The 20,782-nt window shown below is 37.2% G+C and overlaps 1 protein-coding gene across 2 annotated transcripts in view; it reads left to right on the plus strand.

Moving 5' to 3' along the window:
* The window catches only part of hlk (hulk), a 350,573-nt gene that overhangs the window by 227,132 nt on the left and 102,659 nt on the right, over positions 1-20,782 (plus strand). For both annotated transcript variants that reach the window (XM_089239381.1, XM_089239380.1), the window contains exons 25-27: positions 491-631; positions 12,319-12,510; positions 19,485-19,622. In XM_089239381.1, coding sequence (XP_089095507.1) covers positions 491-631; positions 12,319-12,510; positions 19,485-19,622 — 471 coding nt within the window. The remainder of the gene's footprint in view (positions 1-490; positions 632-12,318; positions 12,511-19,484; positions 19,623-20,782) is intronic.

A 20,782-nucleotide genomic window follows, 5' to 3' on the forward strand; every position in this document is an offset into this window, starting at 1 on the left:
CCTTGTTAAATGATTTGATCTATATATTTAAATCTCAATCCATCTTTCTCAGCACACTGGTGGCTTTTAAGAGGGAGCTTCCCAGAATCAATATCCTGTAAAAACTTAACATACTGAATAGTAAAACTGATTTACATTTATAATCATACGGAATAAAAAAACTATTTCAGCTTTTGACATATGGAAGTTGGCAACATAGAAAAAGTAAACATTGAAGACCTGGCCAGGGTTCGCTATAATAGGCCTATTGACATTGAAATTCTCATGAAATTATAGACCGAAAAGTGCCCACAGATGGCATGAAGGTAAAAACATTGCACATCATTAGCCGTTGAAGATCATTTAGCCCATAATTTAAAAAAAATGGGGGTTTTATATTTTTGTTATAATTTGAAGTTTTTAATATACAGTAACAATGCTTCTTATGCATCTATTTTCACAGAAAATAGCATCATCTTATACTAATTGTAATTATTTTCGTATCTTCTAGGTGATGTTAAAAACGAAGAAGAAGTCTTAGAATATTTAATAAATCCAGAAAATATGGCAGTGCATGATGTCGTAGAAAAAGTCAATGATAGACTTTTTGATAGAGTACTGAAACGGTTTGATTATGTAGCAGCATTTTTTTGTAAGTACATTTAAACGTTTTTTGATGTGTGTCAAACGTGTTCTTTTGTGTTTTCACTGAAACCCTGATATATATTAAGTTACTTATACTCTATAGCAAGTTTGGAAGTCTATGAAACCAAATTTATGATTTTATGGCCCTTCGTTATATGAAGTTTCTTTTTTTTAGTAAATATATATATAATCTGAGTATCCTACCCCAGTGTAATTCTATGACTGGAGCTATCAATTGATACGTTTAACACTTTTTAGGCGGATGAAATCTTTTCGTCACGTGGCCGTAACTAGAGGGAGCAGAAAGGGCAACTGTCCCGGGCGGCAAAATTTAGTGGCGGCAGTTTTTGGTGGGAACAAAGAACACCATTATAAAATTATTGAATTTTAAAAGTGTAGAGGTGGAAAAAATAATGTTTGCCCCTGGTGGCAAAAATCCTAGTTACGGCCCTGGTTTGACCACTTATCATTTCTATTGTGGAAATGATATTTATCCATTATCTTTCAAATCTAATTTCTAATGTAGTATCATTTCTATTGGCAGAAAAAATTACCAATTTTACAAATCAGCAAGTGCGGCTCTTGAAGAGAGCGTGAAGGTTCACACAAATACAAACGCCACAACAGACAAAATGTCCAATGAAATGGCTGAAAAAGTTGCCCATAAAAAATATTGATATTGAATATATCGATCCGAACTATATCAAAAATACAGCAAACCAATAAGAGTTTCCAATAATTATGATGAAATATAAATATACTGCCCATAAAAAATCATGGTTGTCTCATTTAAGCATGGATAGCTTATGTGTTAGCTAATTATATACCTCCCTAGAAAATTCTATAATTCAATTATTTCATTCTTAAAATGAATTTGATAAGAATTTAATACCATTGAATCAAACAAACAAATTGAAGAAAATTAAAAAAATAAATATTTTCGAAAGTGCTGATTAAAAACAAAACCTGTCCCATAACATAAACGTTATACGATGACCCGATATGCAGAACTGAATCTTTTATATCTTACCAGTTCAGTAGTAAGTCTAGGAGTGCAATTATCAAGTGGCCAAAGAGACAGCTTTGGTAGTTAGAATGTGGCAAAGGAGAAAGGGGATGGTTAGTTACACAGGTTATTATACTTTTTCCGGCCGCTTGTCGCCTACAAATATCGATGCTGCAATCTATCTTTTAAATTGGAGTATAATATTGAAAGAAGAGTATAAATCTTCTAAATTTGCAATGAACAATAATTGTTGATGGCAACTGTTGAACATAAACAATGATTTTTAACATGCAGAAAATATAAAGCTCACTGCACAAATTGTTTATGTCGATGTTGCGTTGATAGAGCATTATTATTTTCATATGGCATAAATGTACAGATAATGCAAAAAATAATTTGAATAACAAACATAAGTGTAAGGATTTTCTTAAGGTGGACGGTATCAAAATTTTTTCTTCTGAAGAGGGATCTGTTTTTCGCTGCAAAAAAGCATATCTGTCTCTATCTCACTTATTTATGCCAGCGCAAACAAAATATTAACGTATAATAAAATGCATAGCAATTTTGCTTCCTGATTGTGTTTTCCAACAAGATGCATTGAAAAACAATTGCACAGTTCCTGTATGAAACAGCCCCATACACCTCAGCTATCAGTGGCATGCAGGGTGTGTGTGGATGCCCCACAAAAAGCCTGGTTTGCATAGACACCGGTTCGATGTACAAAAAAACTATCCCGACATATGGGCCCCTAACTATCATACCATTCACAGAAACTGAATGAAATTTTGGCATAAGGTATTTTGATGTATGCGCTCAAGAATGATATGGAAAACAACAGTGTCACTCTAACAGTTACGGTTACAGTGAGAAAATTTCGAAAATATCAAATGGCAACACCAAGTTTTTTGTATTGGAATGTGATCTCCATTGTGAAAAACCCTAAATAGCGTTCGAACGGTGATGAAAATCACCGGCGGTAGATAGGCTAAAAGTGAGGACAACCAATAAGGACAGAGAAGCAGCATAAAATAAAGCATTTTATTGTGTTTCACAAATTTTCCTTGTGGAGGACTAATCAGGCTGGGATCTCAGCCGAACAAACGGTGTGACGAATGAAACGAACATTAATGCTCTGGTGCACGGCAAAGTCCTTTTTACTTTTTCCTTGCCTAGCTCCGGGGATTTTCGTGCTACAGGTGCCATTCCAACGCTATTTAGTGTTTTTCAGTATGGAGATCACATTCCAATACAAAAAACTTGGTGTTGCCATTTGATATTTTCGAAATTTTCCCACTGTAACCGCAACTGTTAGAGTGACACTATTGTTTTCCATATCATTCTTGAGCGCATACCTCAAAATACCTTATGCCAAAATTTCATTCAGTTTCTGTGAATGGTATGATAGTTAGGGGCCCATATGTCGGGATAGTTTTTTTATAATCACCCCGTATTTTAATACAGAGGAACAGATAGTGGTGTACTAACTTGTAATGTGTTATGATTCCTCATTCATAAGAAGTGTCTGTATGATTATGTTTTTCCCTCGTGTGCAATTTTTCCCTTGTTTAGAACCTTTGCTTTTCTCTTCCCGCCTCCACTACCATTTTATATGTTCATGTTTTTTCACTCTCGCAAAATTTGTTCGTCAGACTATACGTGTTCCGTTTGTCTCGTTCCTTCCTCTCTTCCCGTCCACAGAAAAATCACATTGTTGAGCTAGATAGCACATCTGATAGAGTTGCGAAGTTAGTTATGTAAATTTCAAGCAAATACCAAGCCATTCCGAGGAAAAAGATTTTTATTAAGAATTAAACGAGATGAACAATAAAAAACCAAAATATCAAAATAGTAGCGAGTGACTTCAATACTAGAATTAGGGAGAGAAGTTCCCACAGTCTGAAGTCATGGTTACGGTGTATGAAATGACAAAGGAAACAGACTCGTCAAATTTGCAGAGGGCGAACAGGAATCCATCACGAATTTGTTTTGTAAGAAGAAACCCCAAAGAAAGCGAACGTGGAAAGGCCCAGCTGGGACAACAAAGCAAGATCGATTACATTATGTAATAAGAAGCATGTGGTCAAAGACTGCAGTGTTCTCAACAAATTCAATACAGGAAGTGACCATCGGCTGGTGAGGTGTAGAATGATGCTTAACACTGAAGTGAAAAGAGCAAAACTTATAAAAATACAGAAACCGTCATCAATTTGACAAATCTTCAAGTGTATCGATATAAATTCCAGTTAGAGCTGAGGAACCGATTTGATTTGTTAAATATCACTGAAGATGGGCAAGATGCAACCATGATGAACGGAAATTTAACCAATACCCTAAAAAAAGTAGCAAAGGAAGTCGCTGGAGGAAAAGAAATGAAATCGGTGAAGAAAACAACAGAAAAAATAAACTGATGAAAGACCGGAGAGAATTTCAGATAAAAAAAAAGACCCTAAATCAAGAGTGGAATATGCAGAACTCTTTGCAAGACTGTGCAAAAGTAGATTACAGAAGATGCTAGAAGGTTCAATTGCGAAATTGTAAAGAAAGCGCTGGAGGTTAATAGATGTTTAAAATCAGCAAAACAAAAACTGTGCTGGAAGAAAGGAAATTTTTGCATTAAAAAAAGTTTCAGGTGAAGATCGGATTTCAATCGACTTTGTTAAGGAAGAAGAATTTGCCAGTGCACTAGTGCAACGTATGTCTTTAACTGCCAATGAATAAAACAGTTTCGAACAACTATTTATTTCTATTATTACAAATTAAGGCATACATTAGTCAAGATATTAAATCAAGGGGAAACCCTTCACTAGTAGGAAAATCGCAAAGTATACTTATGGTGAAGAGGCTAGGGTGGACGTGACACTCGGCTATGGTCTTCAAGAAACGATGCTTGACCACAGATGTCAGTAGAGTCACACATAGAACTCGGCAACGAACCCAAGGCGTCGAAATCGGATCACGGACGTCGGCAGAACCACACAGGGAATTCGGCGATCAAGTGGTGGAATCCAGATGACGGATATCTCGAAGAACCCAGGGCGTTGACGAAGAGGCATCATTAGATCGCGGACATCGGCAATGCTACACGTGGAATTCGGCGATCAAGCGGGGGAGTCCGATGGCGGACATCGTGACGAACAGATAGCATCAGATTGCGGATTTCAGCATCATACGAGGAGACAGTATCAGATCACTGCTATTGACTATGCCAACCAACACCAGATCACAGTCGGCAAGATCTACGAAGGTATTAACAAAAGTTTGTTTTGTCGACAGAGAAAATAATTGTAAAGCATAAGATAGACGGGATCCGGAACTTTCGTCCCCGACATCTCTACCCTAGAACGTTTCGTCCCCGTTACATTTGGCCCCCGGAAATTTCGCCCCTGACATTTCACCCCGGTATATTTGGCCTCTGGTGCGTTTGGCCCCCGAAAAATTCACACCTGACATTTCACCTGCCCTGAACGTATGAGTGACCGTGTGAGTGATCGAGTGACCGTATGAGTGACCAAGTGAGTGTGAAATGGACTGTAGGAGTGCGTTAGTGACCGTATGAGTGACCAAGTGAGTGTGAAATGGACTGTAGGAGTGCGTTAGTGACCGTACAAATCACTAAGCGAGTGGCAGAATGGCTCACCACGTGTGTGACCGTATCAACTAGTGTGCAATTGACTTTATGAGTGAATGACCGTATGAGTGACCAAATGAATGACCGCATGAGTGACCAAGTGATTAACTGTATGAGCGATCAAGTGAGTGATCGAGGGATTAACCGTGTGAGTGATCAAGGGAGTTACCGAGCGACGAAACGTTTGAGTGAATGAGTGACCAAGAGTGAGTGACTGATTAAATCTTGTGTAATTTTCCAAGTGAGTGACTGAGTGATTGAGCATATGAGTGACCAAAGGAGAGACTACGTAATTAACCGTATGACTGACCGAGTGACTGACCGAATGGACGTATGAGTGACCAAGTGAATGACCGCATGAGCGACCAAGTGATTAACTGTATGAATGATCAAGTGAGTGATCGAGGGATTGACCGTGTGAATGACCAAGGGAGTTACTGAGCGATGAAACGTTTGAGTGAATCAGTGACCAATTAAATTTTGTGTAAGTTTCCAAGTGAGTGACTGAGTGATTGAGCATATGAGTGATCAAGGGAGCGACTGAATGATTAACCGTATGAGTGACCGAGTGTCTGTATATGTGACCAGGTGAGTGACGGTGTGAGTGTCCAAGTGAGTGATCAAGGGACTGACCGTGTGAGTGTCCAAGTGAGTGATCAAGGGACTGACCGTGTGAGTGACCAAGGGAGTTACTGGGTGATGGAACGCATAAGTGAATGTGTGACCAAGTGAGTGACTGCATGAGTGACCGAAAGATTGATAAAGTGAATGACCGTATTATTGACCCAGTGAGCGATTGACAAAGTCAGCGATTGAGTGATTGACAAAGTCAGCGATTGACAAAGTGAGCGATTGACAAAGTGCGAGGGTGGAGTGTCTGCAAAAATGATCCTCCTCATCTCCTCCCTTTTTATAGGTGGTTACGTAGCACTGAGTGACCAAGTGAATGACCGCTTTCACTTTGTCACCCAGTGCTACGTAACTGAGTGACCAAGTGACTCACACTTTAATTGATCCTAAGAATTTGTGGAATTTTCAGTTGAAGCATAAAATATTTTTCCCAAATTTACGTTGCTGCGAAATTTTTCAATATAAGAAGAGGTCTTGAACAAAAAAACATTAAAATCCCCCAAGGTACCTTTTCCTTCCCTCACGCTTCCTAGATGGGTTTAAATAAAAACCTTCATACTTAGGTTCACCATGCATCATCGAGGAGAATGCAGGAAATTGCAATGCTGAATACGGCTTATCACTAAATTTTACCAAAAATTGCAATTTATTGCACTTATATGATCACTCATTGGATCAGGGCAGGTGAAATGTCCGGAGTGTAAATTTTCATTAAATTTATTTCATTTCATTTTCATTTCTTAACTCGATCACTCATATATTCACTCACTTGATCACTCGTACTATCATTCATATGTTCACTCATACGGTCACGCGTACGGTCAAGGTAGGCAAAATGACAGGGGGGGGGGTTAATTTCCAATTCACTGGATTACTCACTGAGTAACTCATATGATTACTCACTGAGTAACTCATATGATTACTCACTGGGTCACTCATATGGTCAGGGCAGGTGAAATGTCCGGGGATAAATTTTCAATTCACTCGATCACTCATGTATTCACTCACTTGGTCACTCATGCGATCAGGGGAAGCAAAATGTCACGGGTAAATGTCCAACTCACTTGATCACTCATGTGGTCACTCACTTGGTCACTTGTACCATCATTCATATGTTCGAACATACAGTCACGCGTACCATCAGGGCAGGTGAAATATCAGAGATAAATTTCCGATTTACTTGATTACTCACTGAGTCACTCATATGGTCACTCACTGGGTCACTGATATGGTCAGGGCAGGCGAAATGTCAGGGCAAAATTCCCGGGGTGAAATGTCCGGGGCGAAATTTCCGGGGGCCAAATGTACCGGGGTGAGATGTCAGGGGCGAAATTTCCGGGGGCCAAATGTACTGGGGACGAAACGTGCCAGGGGCGAGATGTCGGAGACGAAATGTTGGAGGCGAAATATCGGGGGTAAAGGTTCCGTGAACCAAGATAGACATAACACAAACTCAATAACAAAACATAACACATGCACTACTATTACATAAGGGGTAAAGGTCAGGCGAGCGCCAACAATGCCATGTTATACTAGCTAGAGCCGTGGTGGAGCAGTTGTAAGATGTTCGTCTTCCAACATGAAGGTTAACCGTCAGGGTGCAAGAGTTCGAAACTAGGGAAGAACATAGAAAATAAGTTCTTTATTTACCGACCCTGAGGTGACCACTGATAGATATCGTCTTCATATCCGGCCTAACTCTATCGGTAATAAATTGCTGTACGGTGATATGACCGGAGTTGGTGTGCGGTAAAGTAATTTATACAAGCTACATTATATAAAAATTGTCTTACAAATGTTGTCCCAAAAGATTGGAATAATGAAATGATGGTGGTAGTTCTCAAAAATGGTGAAAAAGAGGATATCAAGAAGTGTCGACCAAATCAGTTCATTATCAGTAATTTATAAGATCTTCACCGAAGTACTGATGCATAGGCATGGGCGGCTCGTTGCCTGGTCACAAAACCTCACGTGCGGCCCTCTAGCGCGGGGGGGGGGCTACATCCAGGAATTAGATTGAAAATGGTGGTGATACACGCGCACATTTATATACACTATATACGTGCACCATTATAGTGATTGAGTGCATCCAAGAACAATTGTGTGCACATATCTAGTGGGCCGTAAGAAGAAAATTTTCGATTACACCAGGACGATAAGTGACCACCACCCACTTTCGTTTAACGCTTGGGCCAGGCAACTAGTTATTTATCACGCTTTTCTTTCAAATGTTAAAGCTGTTCATAATGAATAACAGTGGAGAACTTTTGTTTATGATCATATATAATTTGTTCCGTAAACAAATCGTAATCCGAAACATTCATAATACGAATATTATATATTGTATCAAAGTCAACATCCCCTTAAGAAATAGTAGAAACTCAAATAATTTATTTTACAACAATCTCTCTCATGCTAGTCATGATTCTTTTCATAGATGTGAAAAGCAGGTTAGTGTTAATTTTTATTACTTTATTTTTACTTATTTTATATTGGAAGTTGAGAATTCTTGGAATGATACAAGAGGACATTTTCGTCACTTTGAAATCCTTGCCTGCATTTAACACTACATTGCAACACTAAATTCACTCGCAACTGAGCCAAAGCGAAATGGCTATTTCCGCTTGAAAAGACATACACCAAAATATTTGCAAGCACAGGTGACCAAGTTGATTGTCATTGGCCAATGTTTATCTGGAAGCCTGAAGAGGGTAGAAGAAGAAAATTCTTTGAATTATGTACGGCGCACCTTTAATTCTTCACTGGGAACGTGAATGCCAATTACAATTCATCTCATGCTCAAAAAAATTTCAACTTAAAAGAAAAAACTTCAAGTTAAGAAAACATTTTAACACTAAAATAATATTTTTTGAAGTTTCTAGGAACAAGTTAAAATTTCGACTTAGATATATTTCGAATAGATATTCAACTCAGAGTTTGACTAATCGATAATTGACTGAATGTCACGGTAAGGCTCGAAGACTGCAATTCCTAGTTTTTACCTGTAAAACCTACGATTTACTAAAGCAAATTGGTAATAGTGAAGACTGAAATTGAAATATTTATAAGTCATTATTATACGGGGTGCAAAGTTAACACTTGGCACCGCAAATTACTGGCAAATCATTGATTCTAGAGGCATAATTCGAATTAGAAAAAAGTTACAAATGTGTGGACCTGAGATATGTCATTCGTATTGTAAGGAGCTGTATAATTATTGAAATATAAAAAAAAACCACAGGTGTTGCACATGGAATTTTACACATACATGACATTTAATTTTAGAGCTTTGAATTCTCCATCAGTAGTTCATGATCCAAATACAAGGTAATCTTGAACACAGGGTCCCATTTCGACTTGGCGTAGGAGGTCTTCGGCAGGGCAAAGCAGGCATTAGAAGGCCTCAACTTAGGAAAAAAAGTGTGGTTTTTCAAAAGATATTTTGTTTATATTCGAAGCCCCAAATTACTGAGGGCTAATGCAGAAATGAGGTCCACCTCAAACAGCCCTAACATTTCAAGAACTTTTATTTTTTAATGGGCATATGAACTTCCTCAGTGTAACGTTCGTGGAGGAAGTCATAGAAATCATCTGTTCCTCTCTCTTTTTCCATAGTCATGAGTTAATCGAAATTAGCGAAGAGTAAACGAGGATTTTATAACATTATGAAATTGGGACGGGCTGAAGAAAAATGATGACTTAACCGGAGAGACGACTTATTAGGGTAACGAATTATTCAGGTTTTACTGCATTTGAATTCAAAAATTAGAAAAAGGTTGGGAAAAAACAGCATAAATGAGGAGGGAAAAAAACGTTTTTCGTTTTTTCCCCAACTTTTCTCCGATTTTGAATTTAAATATTTCAGCGAATATTGTACTTAAAAACTTGGAATTTTTTTTTTGGCCTCAGGAAAGATAGAGCAACAACTTTTCAATTGTGATTTTGAGCACAGGGTGTCTGTAGATAGTTTTTTCATTTAATAACTACACAACCCATTGCAATATGAATGGTGTATCTGAGGTCCATACGTTATTTGGATACTTTTTCTAATCGGAGGTATGCCTCTAGGATCAACGGTTCGCCAGTGCGATACCGCGTGTCAGCTATGCACCCTGTATAATAATTATTGAAATGTTTGGAACACATGGGATCTATCATTTAGAGCAGCAGTTCTCAACCGGTGCTCCGCGTGCATTTCCCAGGGGCTCCGCGGCCACTCGAGGGAAATAAAATAAATTAACAAATTTGATAAGTAAATAAAAAAGAGGCTTACAGTGTTCTACCATAAAAACTATTCGCAAAAAGGGCTCCTCGAGTCAAGCAGGGTTCCGCCATAGAAATTATAGACCGAAAAGGGCTCCGCAAGTCAAAAAAGGTTGAGAACCACTGATTTAGAGAATGCATTGATAATAAATATTCAGTATCAAGTAGTAATAAGTTTGTTGTCTAGTTAATTAAATATTAATTAATAATAAATTCGTAAAATTTTTTTTTTTTTTTTAAATCACCAGTAGAGAACAACTTCAAACTTTGTACTTTTCTAACTTTCGGATATAAAAACAGATTACAGGATCTTTATGTATATGACCCTCACACGTTTGTGTAATAGAGGTCTGCTGCTATTCTTTCAATAAACACTTTCAACTCAGGTAGACCAAATATCTTACTAAATCGGTAAGGTATTATCACTTTGCAAATTTATGTGTCCAAACTGGAATTTGAACCCAGACCTTCTAAGCTAAAGACCAGAACACTAATGAACTTATGTATTCCAAGGTTTCAAAGTAGGTGTATGTATATGTCCCTTTTTGTTTATTTTGGTCTTTGTTATTCCGTCCTTCTTATGTGTTAGTATTCAATAATTCAATACGTGTTCTACGTCGTTAGGGAAGAATGGGGTTATACAGAGCAGCAGGGAATTCCGAACACCGTTGTTCTGTCACTGAATTTAGAAGGGTCTGATTAGTGTTGCAGCCTGACGGCGTCCACCGTAAACTCATTGAGCGGGCTAATGCCTTTCTAGCTATGTTATTGCGAGTGGTGTGTAAAAAACAGTTTTTTCGGAACTTTCGTTAATAAATTGGTACTAATTTGGATAAGAGATAAGTAAAATACGTTCGGGTTTAGAGTAGTCAGCTTGGTATTAGATTCTACGTTTCTTTAGCTATTTATTAAGTAGGAAGAAAGTTTGCTTGCTGTGTACATTTTGAGATTAGATTGAGACATTGCCACGAGGTGTCGTTTGAGGCAATTCCGAACACTTTATTCGGTGGATGCAATGAGAGTGTAGTGGTGCAGAGACTGCAGAAAATTTTGTTTACGATTTTTGTATTCAGCGTTAGGTTCTAAGCCAGTTTCAACTCTGCTGTTGATGTTAGTTTTGCTATTTTTTAAGAACATAGATGCAAATGCTACTTAAATTTTTAGAATATCAAAAGTATCCATATCGATTGAAATAATTACTAGCTTTATGTTCACCTTAGTTGTATATTTTCACAGGAATAATTGATTCTAGAGTTGGTTATGTCATTTAAGTAATTTTAAATTAATTTCATAAAAAACTACGTAACGGAAGCTACATTCCTTACTTAGCTGACCCCGTTCGGTATTGCCCCGACCCACGGAGCAATTCTGAACAGCATAAGCTCTTAAAAAAAAATTCTATGAAAACTTGAACTATAAAGTCAAATGTTTTGTGGTTTTTTAGTAGGTAATGAAACAGGGTATCTACCTATAGTAAATTTTTTCATGAACTATTGCAAATAAGTGAGTAATTAGAGATTTCCCTTAAGTGTTCGACATTACCCCACTCTCTTCTACGTATTTTGTTCAATGAAAAAAATATATATATATGTATATATACTCGAAAGTTATCGGACTATTAAACCATACATGACTTCGTCTATATTCCTCTGCGGAATTTTTAAAGAATTGGTACATGTTGGAATGTGCGTGTTCGTGTTGTGAACATAACGTAAAGTTTGTTTCTGTCTAAGGCTTGTTGTGTGTAGTGCTGCCATCTGCCATCAATTTTTGTAACCACGAGTGAAGTGTAATGATAGAAGATTTTACCGTTGTAGGCCTATTGCTCTCTGTGGCGAGACTTTTTAACGTGGATATAGGATTGCATTCGCGCCTCGAAGTCGGAAATCACAGAAAACCAACTTCAGCCGACCATCACTTTGGTGACGGGGGTCCGTCACTATGACCACTCGACCACCACAGCGGCACTGTTATTGGACTAAAGGCTAGACACATAGTTATTCATAATTATATTTGAAATCTTCGCTGTTCTCTTTTTTTAGACTACATTTACACATTTTTCTTGATAATATATAAAATTATTCTTGTTTGAAGTTTTAGCATTACTGAGTTAAATATGAAAATTTTTGATTGATTTCATTAAAAATAGCTAACTGTTCAATTTCAGACAGCAAAACTGGGTGCAAGCTTTGTAGTCGAGTTTTGGATGAACTGGAAAAAATTGATGATGAAGCTGAAAGCCTTTTGATACATATAATCAAAGTTGATGATTTCAACCTGGCGAAACGATATGGTGTACTATCCTTTCCTGCACTTCTGTTTTTCAAACAAGGAGAACCGCAACCAATTGCATATACGGGTATTTTTCATTTGCATATTATACAGGCTGTCCCAAGTTGTTTACATAGCGGATATCTCTGTAACCCTTGACTTCCAAAACATACTTTTAGTTACAAAAAGTTTTCAAATAACGTGCAGTTATCTGAAAATTTGTTTGAGGGGTATTGTACATGAAAAAATAAAGAAATTATCTTTTTATACAGTCCCCGTGTGCTCAAAGACCCTATTAGAAAGTTGTTGCCCTGTCTCGTCTGAGACCAGCAAAAAAAATTCCATGCCTCCAAGTGCCATATGCGCTAAGATATTCAAATTCTAAAACAGGGGAAATTTGTGGAAAAACCCGCTTTACCTGTATTTAACGCTGTTTTTTCCCCAAATTTACTCCATTTTTCGAATTCGAATATCTCAGTGAATATGGCACTTAGAAACATGGAAGTTTTTATTCTTGGCCTGAGAAGAGACGGGAAACATTTAACGTTTAAACATTCGGTCTGCAGATAGTTGATTACCACACACATACAAGCTTTCATATTTCCTCATTTGCCTTTTGAAGTAGCCTAATGAAGTCTGGTAAAATTCTAGCTGCCCGCGGAACACAAAAGTCAGTGTATGCGTGGGACTGACAACGAAAGCATTGCTACTAGCATCCATCACCAAAGTTCAGATTTATTGATTGTTATCAGTTAGTTAATGATTGTAATTTTTTTTTAATGTTTTCATGCTACATTTTAGAAGAACAAGTAATAAACGGAATGAAAAAAATGATCAAAAGTTGGCGAGGAATTCAGAGAAAAGAAACGTTTTGCTAATGACATATCTGAATTAAAACTTCGAACTATTCATAATATTGGGAGGAGGATTAAAGTAAACAGGTAATTTTAACAATATATAGAATAGGAAATTCAGGTAGAATTCCTAAAATTCAAATTATCCGAAAGTTTGAATTAGCCAAGTTCATCTGTATTTCTAATTGTAACACTTATTTTGATTTAAAAAACGATTAGATATTTTTCCAAAATATAAAAAAAATGCCAAAAATCAAAGAACAATTTAATTTCACATAATATACAGTGAGAATATTCATTGTCAGCATATTTAAATAATATACATATTTAAGTCTGTTTCAGTTCAAATTACTTGCGCACTATTGGTTATAGAAACGTACAGGATGTCCCAAATTGTTTGCACAGCAGATATCTTGTTCACTTGTTTACATTCGGATGCAATGAATTTTGTGGACAGATTTGAATTATGTATTGCTTGTGAAAAAAAAAGTTTCCTGAAGTAGCTTCGTTATTGTGTTCAGGGAAACCGCATAGCAAATAAACAATTAAAATGATCCAAAGGTGAATCTCTCGCTGCCCGGCACGATCAATGCCACGGCCCGGCGGTTGAGAAACACTGCAGGAGATGTATTTACATAATACACATTGTTTGTAAATTAAAGAAAATATTTTTATTTTTCCATATATAAAAGCCCACCCCCTTATCATGGGATGTCACGAGCATATTAAAAATTAAATAAATAAGCATCACGCATTGAAAACCTTCTGACACTTGCGTTGTGTGCCACAAATTACTTCAACTCAATCATTGCTTCAGAATTAGTTAATTAAACAGGCAATTCAGAAAATCAAGAGAGAAATAGAATAATTTTCATATCACACAAAAAACAATTTGCCACTAAAAACAATGCCACTTACCCATCTCCTGCCCAAGGCCTCTGCGGTGGGATACACTTTTATATTCTACATTTCACAATTAATTGAAAAAAAGAAAAATGTAACTTTAATGAGTAACTGCCTGACTGATTCTGACACATGAAAACACATTACGAATGACATTATCAAGAATTCCACCTAAAGGAAATTTCAATTCCAGGATGCCTATTGGCTAAAGGTGATCACGTGGTTGTTGTTTTTTTTTTTTCAGAATTTCACTAGGCGACAAAGAGAAACAATTTGTTTTGGCTACAGTCAGCACAGGAAAACAAAATAGTTTGATATAAAGGACTTCGAAAGGTTTTCACCAAAGATGAGATGTCAAGACAGGTCGTGGATCACAAGAGAGAGCAAATAAAAAAAGTGTTCAACTCTACGATTGACTTAAAAAAATTAAGTCTAATAATAAAGTCCTTATAAAAAATGCTCTCATGACATCCTTGTGTTTATTCTTCAAACATTATAATAAAACGTCTTACATTGGTTTCAGATAGTTTGGGCTGTAAAGGCAATTATTTATCATATCGGTGTGCATCATGTCTTTTCTTACTAAATCAATAATGCTCTACAACTTTGTAGCTGAACTCTTGGTCGTATTTCATATAATTTTCGAGATATAACCTCTAATTCTGTAACTTAATGCTAAGAAACGCCGAGATAATTTCATTGTTTAGTACATAGCCATTTTACTATACTGGTCACCACATTCAAGGCTGTAGCTGACTCGGTTAATGAAGCACTTGAATAAACAGTTTCCATCCTGTATATATTTATGCAGATTGCAGAAGTTATATACAGTTAATTTTTTTTTTCCAAAATAAGATCATACAGATCGTGTCTTTTATATGCAGCATAGTAACTCGTCACGTTTCTAATAAATGTCTCATCTATCTTTCCACTATGTAATACAGTGGGACCTGTATGCAACGAATATCAAGACAAATAATAATGTTTTAGACAAGTTTCCGATTTATAACAGTGCACATCAAAGCACACTAATCATCGATGGGACTATCTTTTAATTCCATTTATATATAAGATAGGTTTCTATCTCATATAATGCTGTACACTGTCTTAGACAGGTTTCACAATGTTGGCAAATATTCTTGTGATCATATGAAGATAAGGAACTAAAAACTGTCAGTTTTCTTCAGTATCCTGTGTTTTGAAATGTTTTCAGTAGTGCCATGTGAAGGAGAATGGGCAACTGGAATCATTCAGTCAACTAGTCCAATCGAGATCGATTTGAGTATACCCTTATGAAGAGGGCCTTATTTAAGGTGTAGAAGAACTGGATACAATGTGGATTTGGATTTTTGGAAGGAAAAATTACAGGCATTTTTCCTCCAGATGCCCGTGAATTTTCCTTCCAAAAAATTCTTATAATAATAATAATAATAATAATAATAATCTTTATTGTTTAGGGCCAATTGCCCTGTTACAAGGAAATAAGGTGAACAGTTAAATTTTTGTTTTATATGAAATACATGCATGGAAAAAATATATATATATACACATATATATATGCAAACAAAAAGAGGGAGTAAAAACGAAAAAAATAAATAAATAAAATAAATAAAAAATAATAATAAACACATGATAATAAATAAATAATAAATAATAAACATGTGAGAAGCATGCATGATTATACATTCGACTAAATTAAAAGAAATATATACACATATCTACTCTATAATATAAAATCACAAACTCGAAAAGGGCCTGTTGCTAAGCAACCGAGTGACGGAAGTGGGTGAAGTTTTTGAGTGACGGAAATCTGTTACGTTTTTGTGTTACGGAAGTCGGTTACGATTTTGGGTCAAGTATTCATTTAACTCTAGCACATATTGGGACCCATTTGACCCATCGGGACCATGTTATGTGCATGTACCGAGAGGCACCTATATCCTACAGCAGGGCCCTTAGGCTGGAATTTAGATGGCGAGCCCCCAAACCAGCTTTTCAGGGCCCCTCTGTGGTTAATTTATTGTGTGAAAAATCAAAAGGTGATAAGAATCGTTCTGGTCCTGTCAGCCCTGCCCTTGGGAGGGGGGGGGGGTCATGCCGAGAGGTATGTATATGTATAATATACATATAACAACAGTGCTCCCAACACACAGGGTCGGGGTACCCGGGGGGGATTGTACGTATACCTTCATGGGAAAGTTAAAAGTTTTCATTTCCAGGGGCCCTTGATGGATCTCATTGTTTTCTTGCTGCTTTAACGTTGAATGGATCTCATTCTTTTCTGTTGTAGAGTTTGCAACAGCGGAAGCCCGAGATAAAGCCAGTCTGGGGCCCCACTAAAAGTATGCAAATTGGTGTCCCGGGTAATTGGTTGAGGCCCTCGATTTTATTCGTTGGTAAAACGAATACAAATGAAAATTTTTCATGGCATTCTCACCGGGGGATAACCGACAAGCTTCCAAGTCGGGGCCCCATGTGTACAGGTTTCATTTTGGGGGCCCTGGATGAATCTCATTCTTTTCTGTTGTAGAATTTGCAACAGCGGATGCCCGAGATAAAGCCAGTCTGGGGCCCTACTAAAGGTATGCGAATACAACGGGCAACTGATTGGGGGCCCTAGCTTTTATTCATTGGTAAAACAAATACAAATGAAAATTTTTCATGGCACTCGCAGTGGGGGATGACCGACAAGCTTCCAAGTCGGGGGCCCCATGTTTTCAGGTTTCATTTTGGGGCTCTGGATGAATCTGATTCTTTTTGTTTTTTAACATTATACAATTTGCAACAGCGGAGGACCGAGATAAATCCAGTCTGGATTCCCCACTAAAAATCTGAGTATTGTGTTCCCGCTACTGGATGTGGGGCCCTGGATTTTATTCGTTGCAAAATTGAAAAGAATGAAAAATTTTCGTGGATCCTTACAGGGGTGTGTCCGACAAGCTTCCAGGTCAATGCTCCATGGGAATGTTGATAGGTTCTAATTCGGGGCCCCTGGTTGTATCTCATTGATTTTTGTTGTTTAACATTGTAAAATTTGTAACACATCGGTAGCCCGACATATATCCAGTGTGAGCCCCACTAAAATTCAGCGAATTGAATCTGGGGCCCCAGGCAGTTTCTGGGGGTGCTTGATGAATCTCATTTGTTTTTTGTTGCTTTATCATTATTTTTATTAAAATTCGCTTCTTCAGTAAGCTGGTGCTTTCACACGTCTCTTTCCATAGCACGCTGATGAAGTGGGACGAAATAAACAAGATATGTTGTGAAGAGAAGTGGGGGGGGGGTGGCCGCCAAAGTGGCAGTGGGGCAGAGCCCCCCCCCCTAGTATATATTAAAGATTAAAAAGAAAAAAAGAAAAAAAAATACACAAGTCAGAACTGGAAAGTTGTGCGCAAATTAATGCACACACACATAAATATATATAGACACAGGGCCGCAACCAGGGGAGAGCAGGCGAGCCTCGTGCCCTGGACCGGAGGGGGGCGCAGAATTTATTGTCAGATCTCTCCTTCAACACAAGGGAGCGCTAAAATGAGCACCTGCCCCGGGTGACCAAGCATCCAGCCGCGGCCCCACATACGTATACATATATACAGACATATATATTAAACATGTTTAAAAATTGAGATGCAGAATAGATTCGAACAGGAAAATACAAAAAGAATGAAAGACGAAATTATGAAAAAAAAGAACAAAAAGCAAACAAATTTATTCAAGGGGGAAAAATTAACAATAAAATGTAGGAAAATAAAATAGCAGATAGAGTGTTCATTGCCTTCCCTTTACCCGAGGATTTTTCAGAACATCTATATGCCCTCGATCTCAGCTAAAATGAAATTTCTTAGTTTTAGGATAGACAGGAGAATTTTACGATTTGGTGGTATTTTTTATGCCTGTATCTTAGAAAGGAATCTATATTATCATCGATCAGGATATTAGAAAAAAAAATTCTTATTGCATTCAGTTCTTCAATACAATGAGTGAGTACAGTATAACAGGTGACCAACAAAAATAAAAAAAAATAAAATCAGCTAAACTAGGAAAAAAATGAATTTGTATGAAAAATAATAAAAAATTACATGTAAATTGAACTCTTTCAATAAAGATTGTTACCGACTTGAGAAACTCTCAACAGGTCTCAAATTTTCTGTTTCTGCGTATTATACAGGATGCAAACTCGCTGGCAATGCATATTTGCAACGCAAGTGGTGAACCAGTAGACTGCATTATCGTCATTTCTATTGTGGATTAAAGAAGAGATGGCTGGTTTCATGAATGAAGTGGATATGCATTTCATGTATGGTGATGCGGACAGGAATGATATGGAAGCTCAAATACTGTACTAAAGTGTTTTACAACAAGACGCTTGCCAGATCAAAAACTTTAGAGCGATTGAATCGTGTCTGTGTGAAACAGACTCTTTGTGGCATTCTCGCACTCCTGCCAGGCTCTGTATCCTGTATGCCACTGACAAAGGAACCTCTTTTTCACAGACACTGGTGCAATCACTCAAAGATTTTCCGATCTGGCATGTGTTCTGTCAGAGAACACTATCAGGCTTCCGGAACATTCCCATAAGCAAGCACCATATATAAAATGCATGTACGCTTTTTCCCAATTCTTGAAAACAAGCTGTATCCTTTCTGCAATCCACGATAGAAATGATAAGTGGTGAAACCAGCACTTTATGCTTTCAATGACAGTGCCATCTAGCAGTTTATCACTTGCCTTACATCGATGCATTGCGAAATGAAAATTGCTTTGTTTAGATGTGCTCTATCACTCGTTAAAGTTTTGAGAGAAACTTTAGTTTTGAATCACTCTGTATTAAAATTCTATGTATATTTTCACTAAAAACACATTCCCTCAGAAAATAAAAGTAGAAAAATGTAGGGAGATAATTATACATATATACAAGGCTACTCCTCGGTTTTCACTAAATTTATACAAAAACACACGTAAAAAATAAGTATTTTTTTGTTTCGCATGTCCTTGAATGAATTTTTTTTATCAAATATGACTTAGAGGACGCGGACTGTGTATAAAAATTTAATTACTCTTAAATTTAAATTTTTACATTTTTTTCTGAAATCCTTAATTGTATTTTGACTTCAAAGGCTCATAGGATGGATGTGTGACGACCTTTAAAACATTTTATGTCATTGGAGGTTTTCTTTTCTACCAAAAATAACTAATTCAATCAAAAATTACCAGACAGATTTCATCAAAAATCTAAAAAGTGCTGATGAAATGTTCCACACTTTTTAAAATATAATTTTCAATTTGGGTAAAATATATTTTTTAGGTGATATACGTAGTGGTGAAAGAATGCTTGATTGGATGCTCACCCAGCAGAATCCCAACACGGCATTGATTGAGGAAATAGAAGGAGCAGCTTTAAGAAGTCTTATGCGCACAGCTGAACATCTTGCTATTCTTTTTTGTGAGTGTTTTTCATGTACGATTTATGCATGTGCTGTGACCTTTTATGACTTTTTGAACCAATTTACTTCAAGTAGTTGTAAATTGTTTAACATTTATGTGAAAAATCGACCATTTTGCACAAAAACCGATTGCCTCTTCCCACAAAATTTTGCTTATTCAATTGAAAGAGGACACTCCTTTAACTATCTAACTCTGAGTAGAGAGTAATTTTAACTTATTGTTGGTAGTTTCTCGGAGAACTAACTTCGATATTTTGAGAGGAAGGTTAGCGGAAGTTTCAAAGACTGGTTGGAATCAGTAGGGGTGGTAAGTCAATGGGAAGAATTTAGTACGAAGCTGTCCTCTGTTTTGCATGACGCATACCCTTTGTTCGAAAAAAGCGTGTTTGTACATCGCACCCTATATGGTTCACGGATAGCGTGCGTAATCTTTATCTTGAAAAGAAAAGAGCATTCAGAGAGTATAAAAGTGGACGAGGTGACCTATCATTGTTTATTGATAAAAGAAGGGCGTTGAAGAAAGCGATAAAGGATAGTAAAAAGGAAGTTGAATCTAGGTTGGCAGATAACATTGGCTCTGACCCAACATCATTTTTTCGATACATCAATAATGGATGTAAGGGGACAGTTGGCCCCCTCTCGATAGGAGGCTCTAGGTTAGAGAGCAATGTAGGCATGTGTAGTGCTTTCAATGACTTTTTCGCGTCGGTTTTTAATAGAAGGCATTCGATTGGGTCCAACATAGTATAGTAAACTCTTGAAGCGTTTACACGAGATTGGAATTGGGGGCAACTTGCTGAATTGGATAGAATCGTGGTTAAGAGATGGTGAACGGGGAATTCTTTGGTTGGACAGACATCACAAGTGGAGTTCCTCAAGGAAGTATCCTTGGCCCCATACTTTTTTCACTTTTTATCGATAAACTCGATCAGGGTATCGATGGGATTACTAGCAAATTCGCAGATGATGTCAGATGAAGGGATCAAAAGGAACAGACACTCCACCAATAGTGAATGTAGGAAAGTGAAAGGAACGTTTCTTGGTAAAAATTGAAAATTTTGACTTGGGTAAGGAGATGGTGAGACCACTGTCTTCAGCGCATTTCATGGTCTTAGATACAGCGGGAGTAAGAGCAGATTCAGCAGAGGATCCATCCGAA

Source organism: Pholcus phalangioides, unplaced genomic scaffold (genome assembly GCF_987345545.1).
Source record: "Pholcus phalangioides strain wild (caught in Gottingen) unplaced genomic scaffold, Ppha-v1.0 ptg000011l_1, whole genome shotgun sequence".
Lineage (NCBI taxonomy): Eukaryota > Metazoa > Arthropoda > Arachnida > Araneae > Pholcidae > Pholcus > Pholcus phalangioides.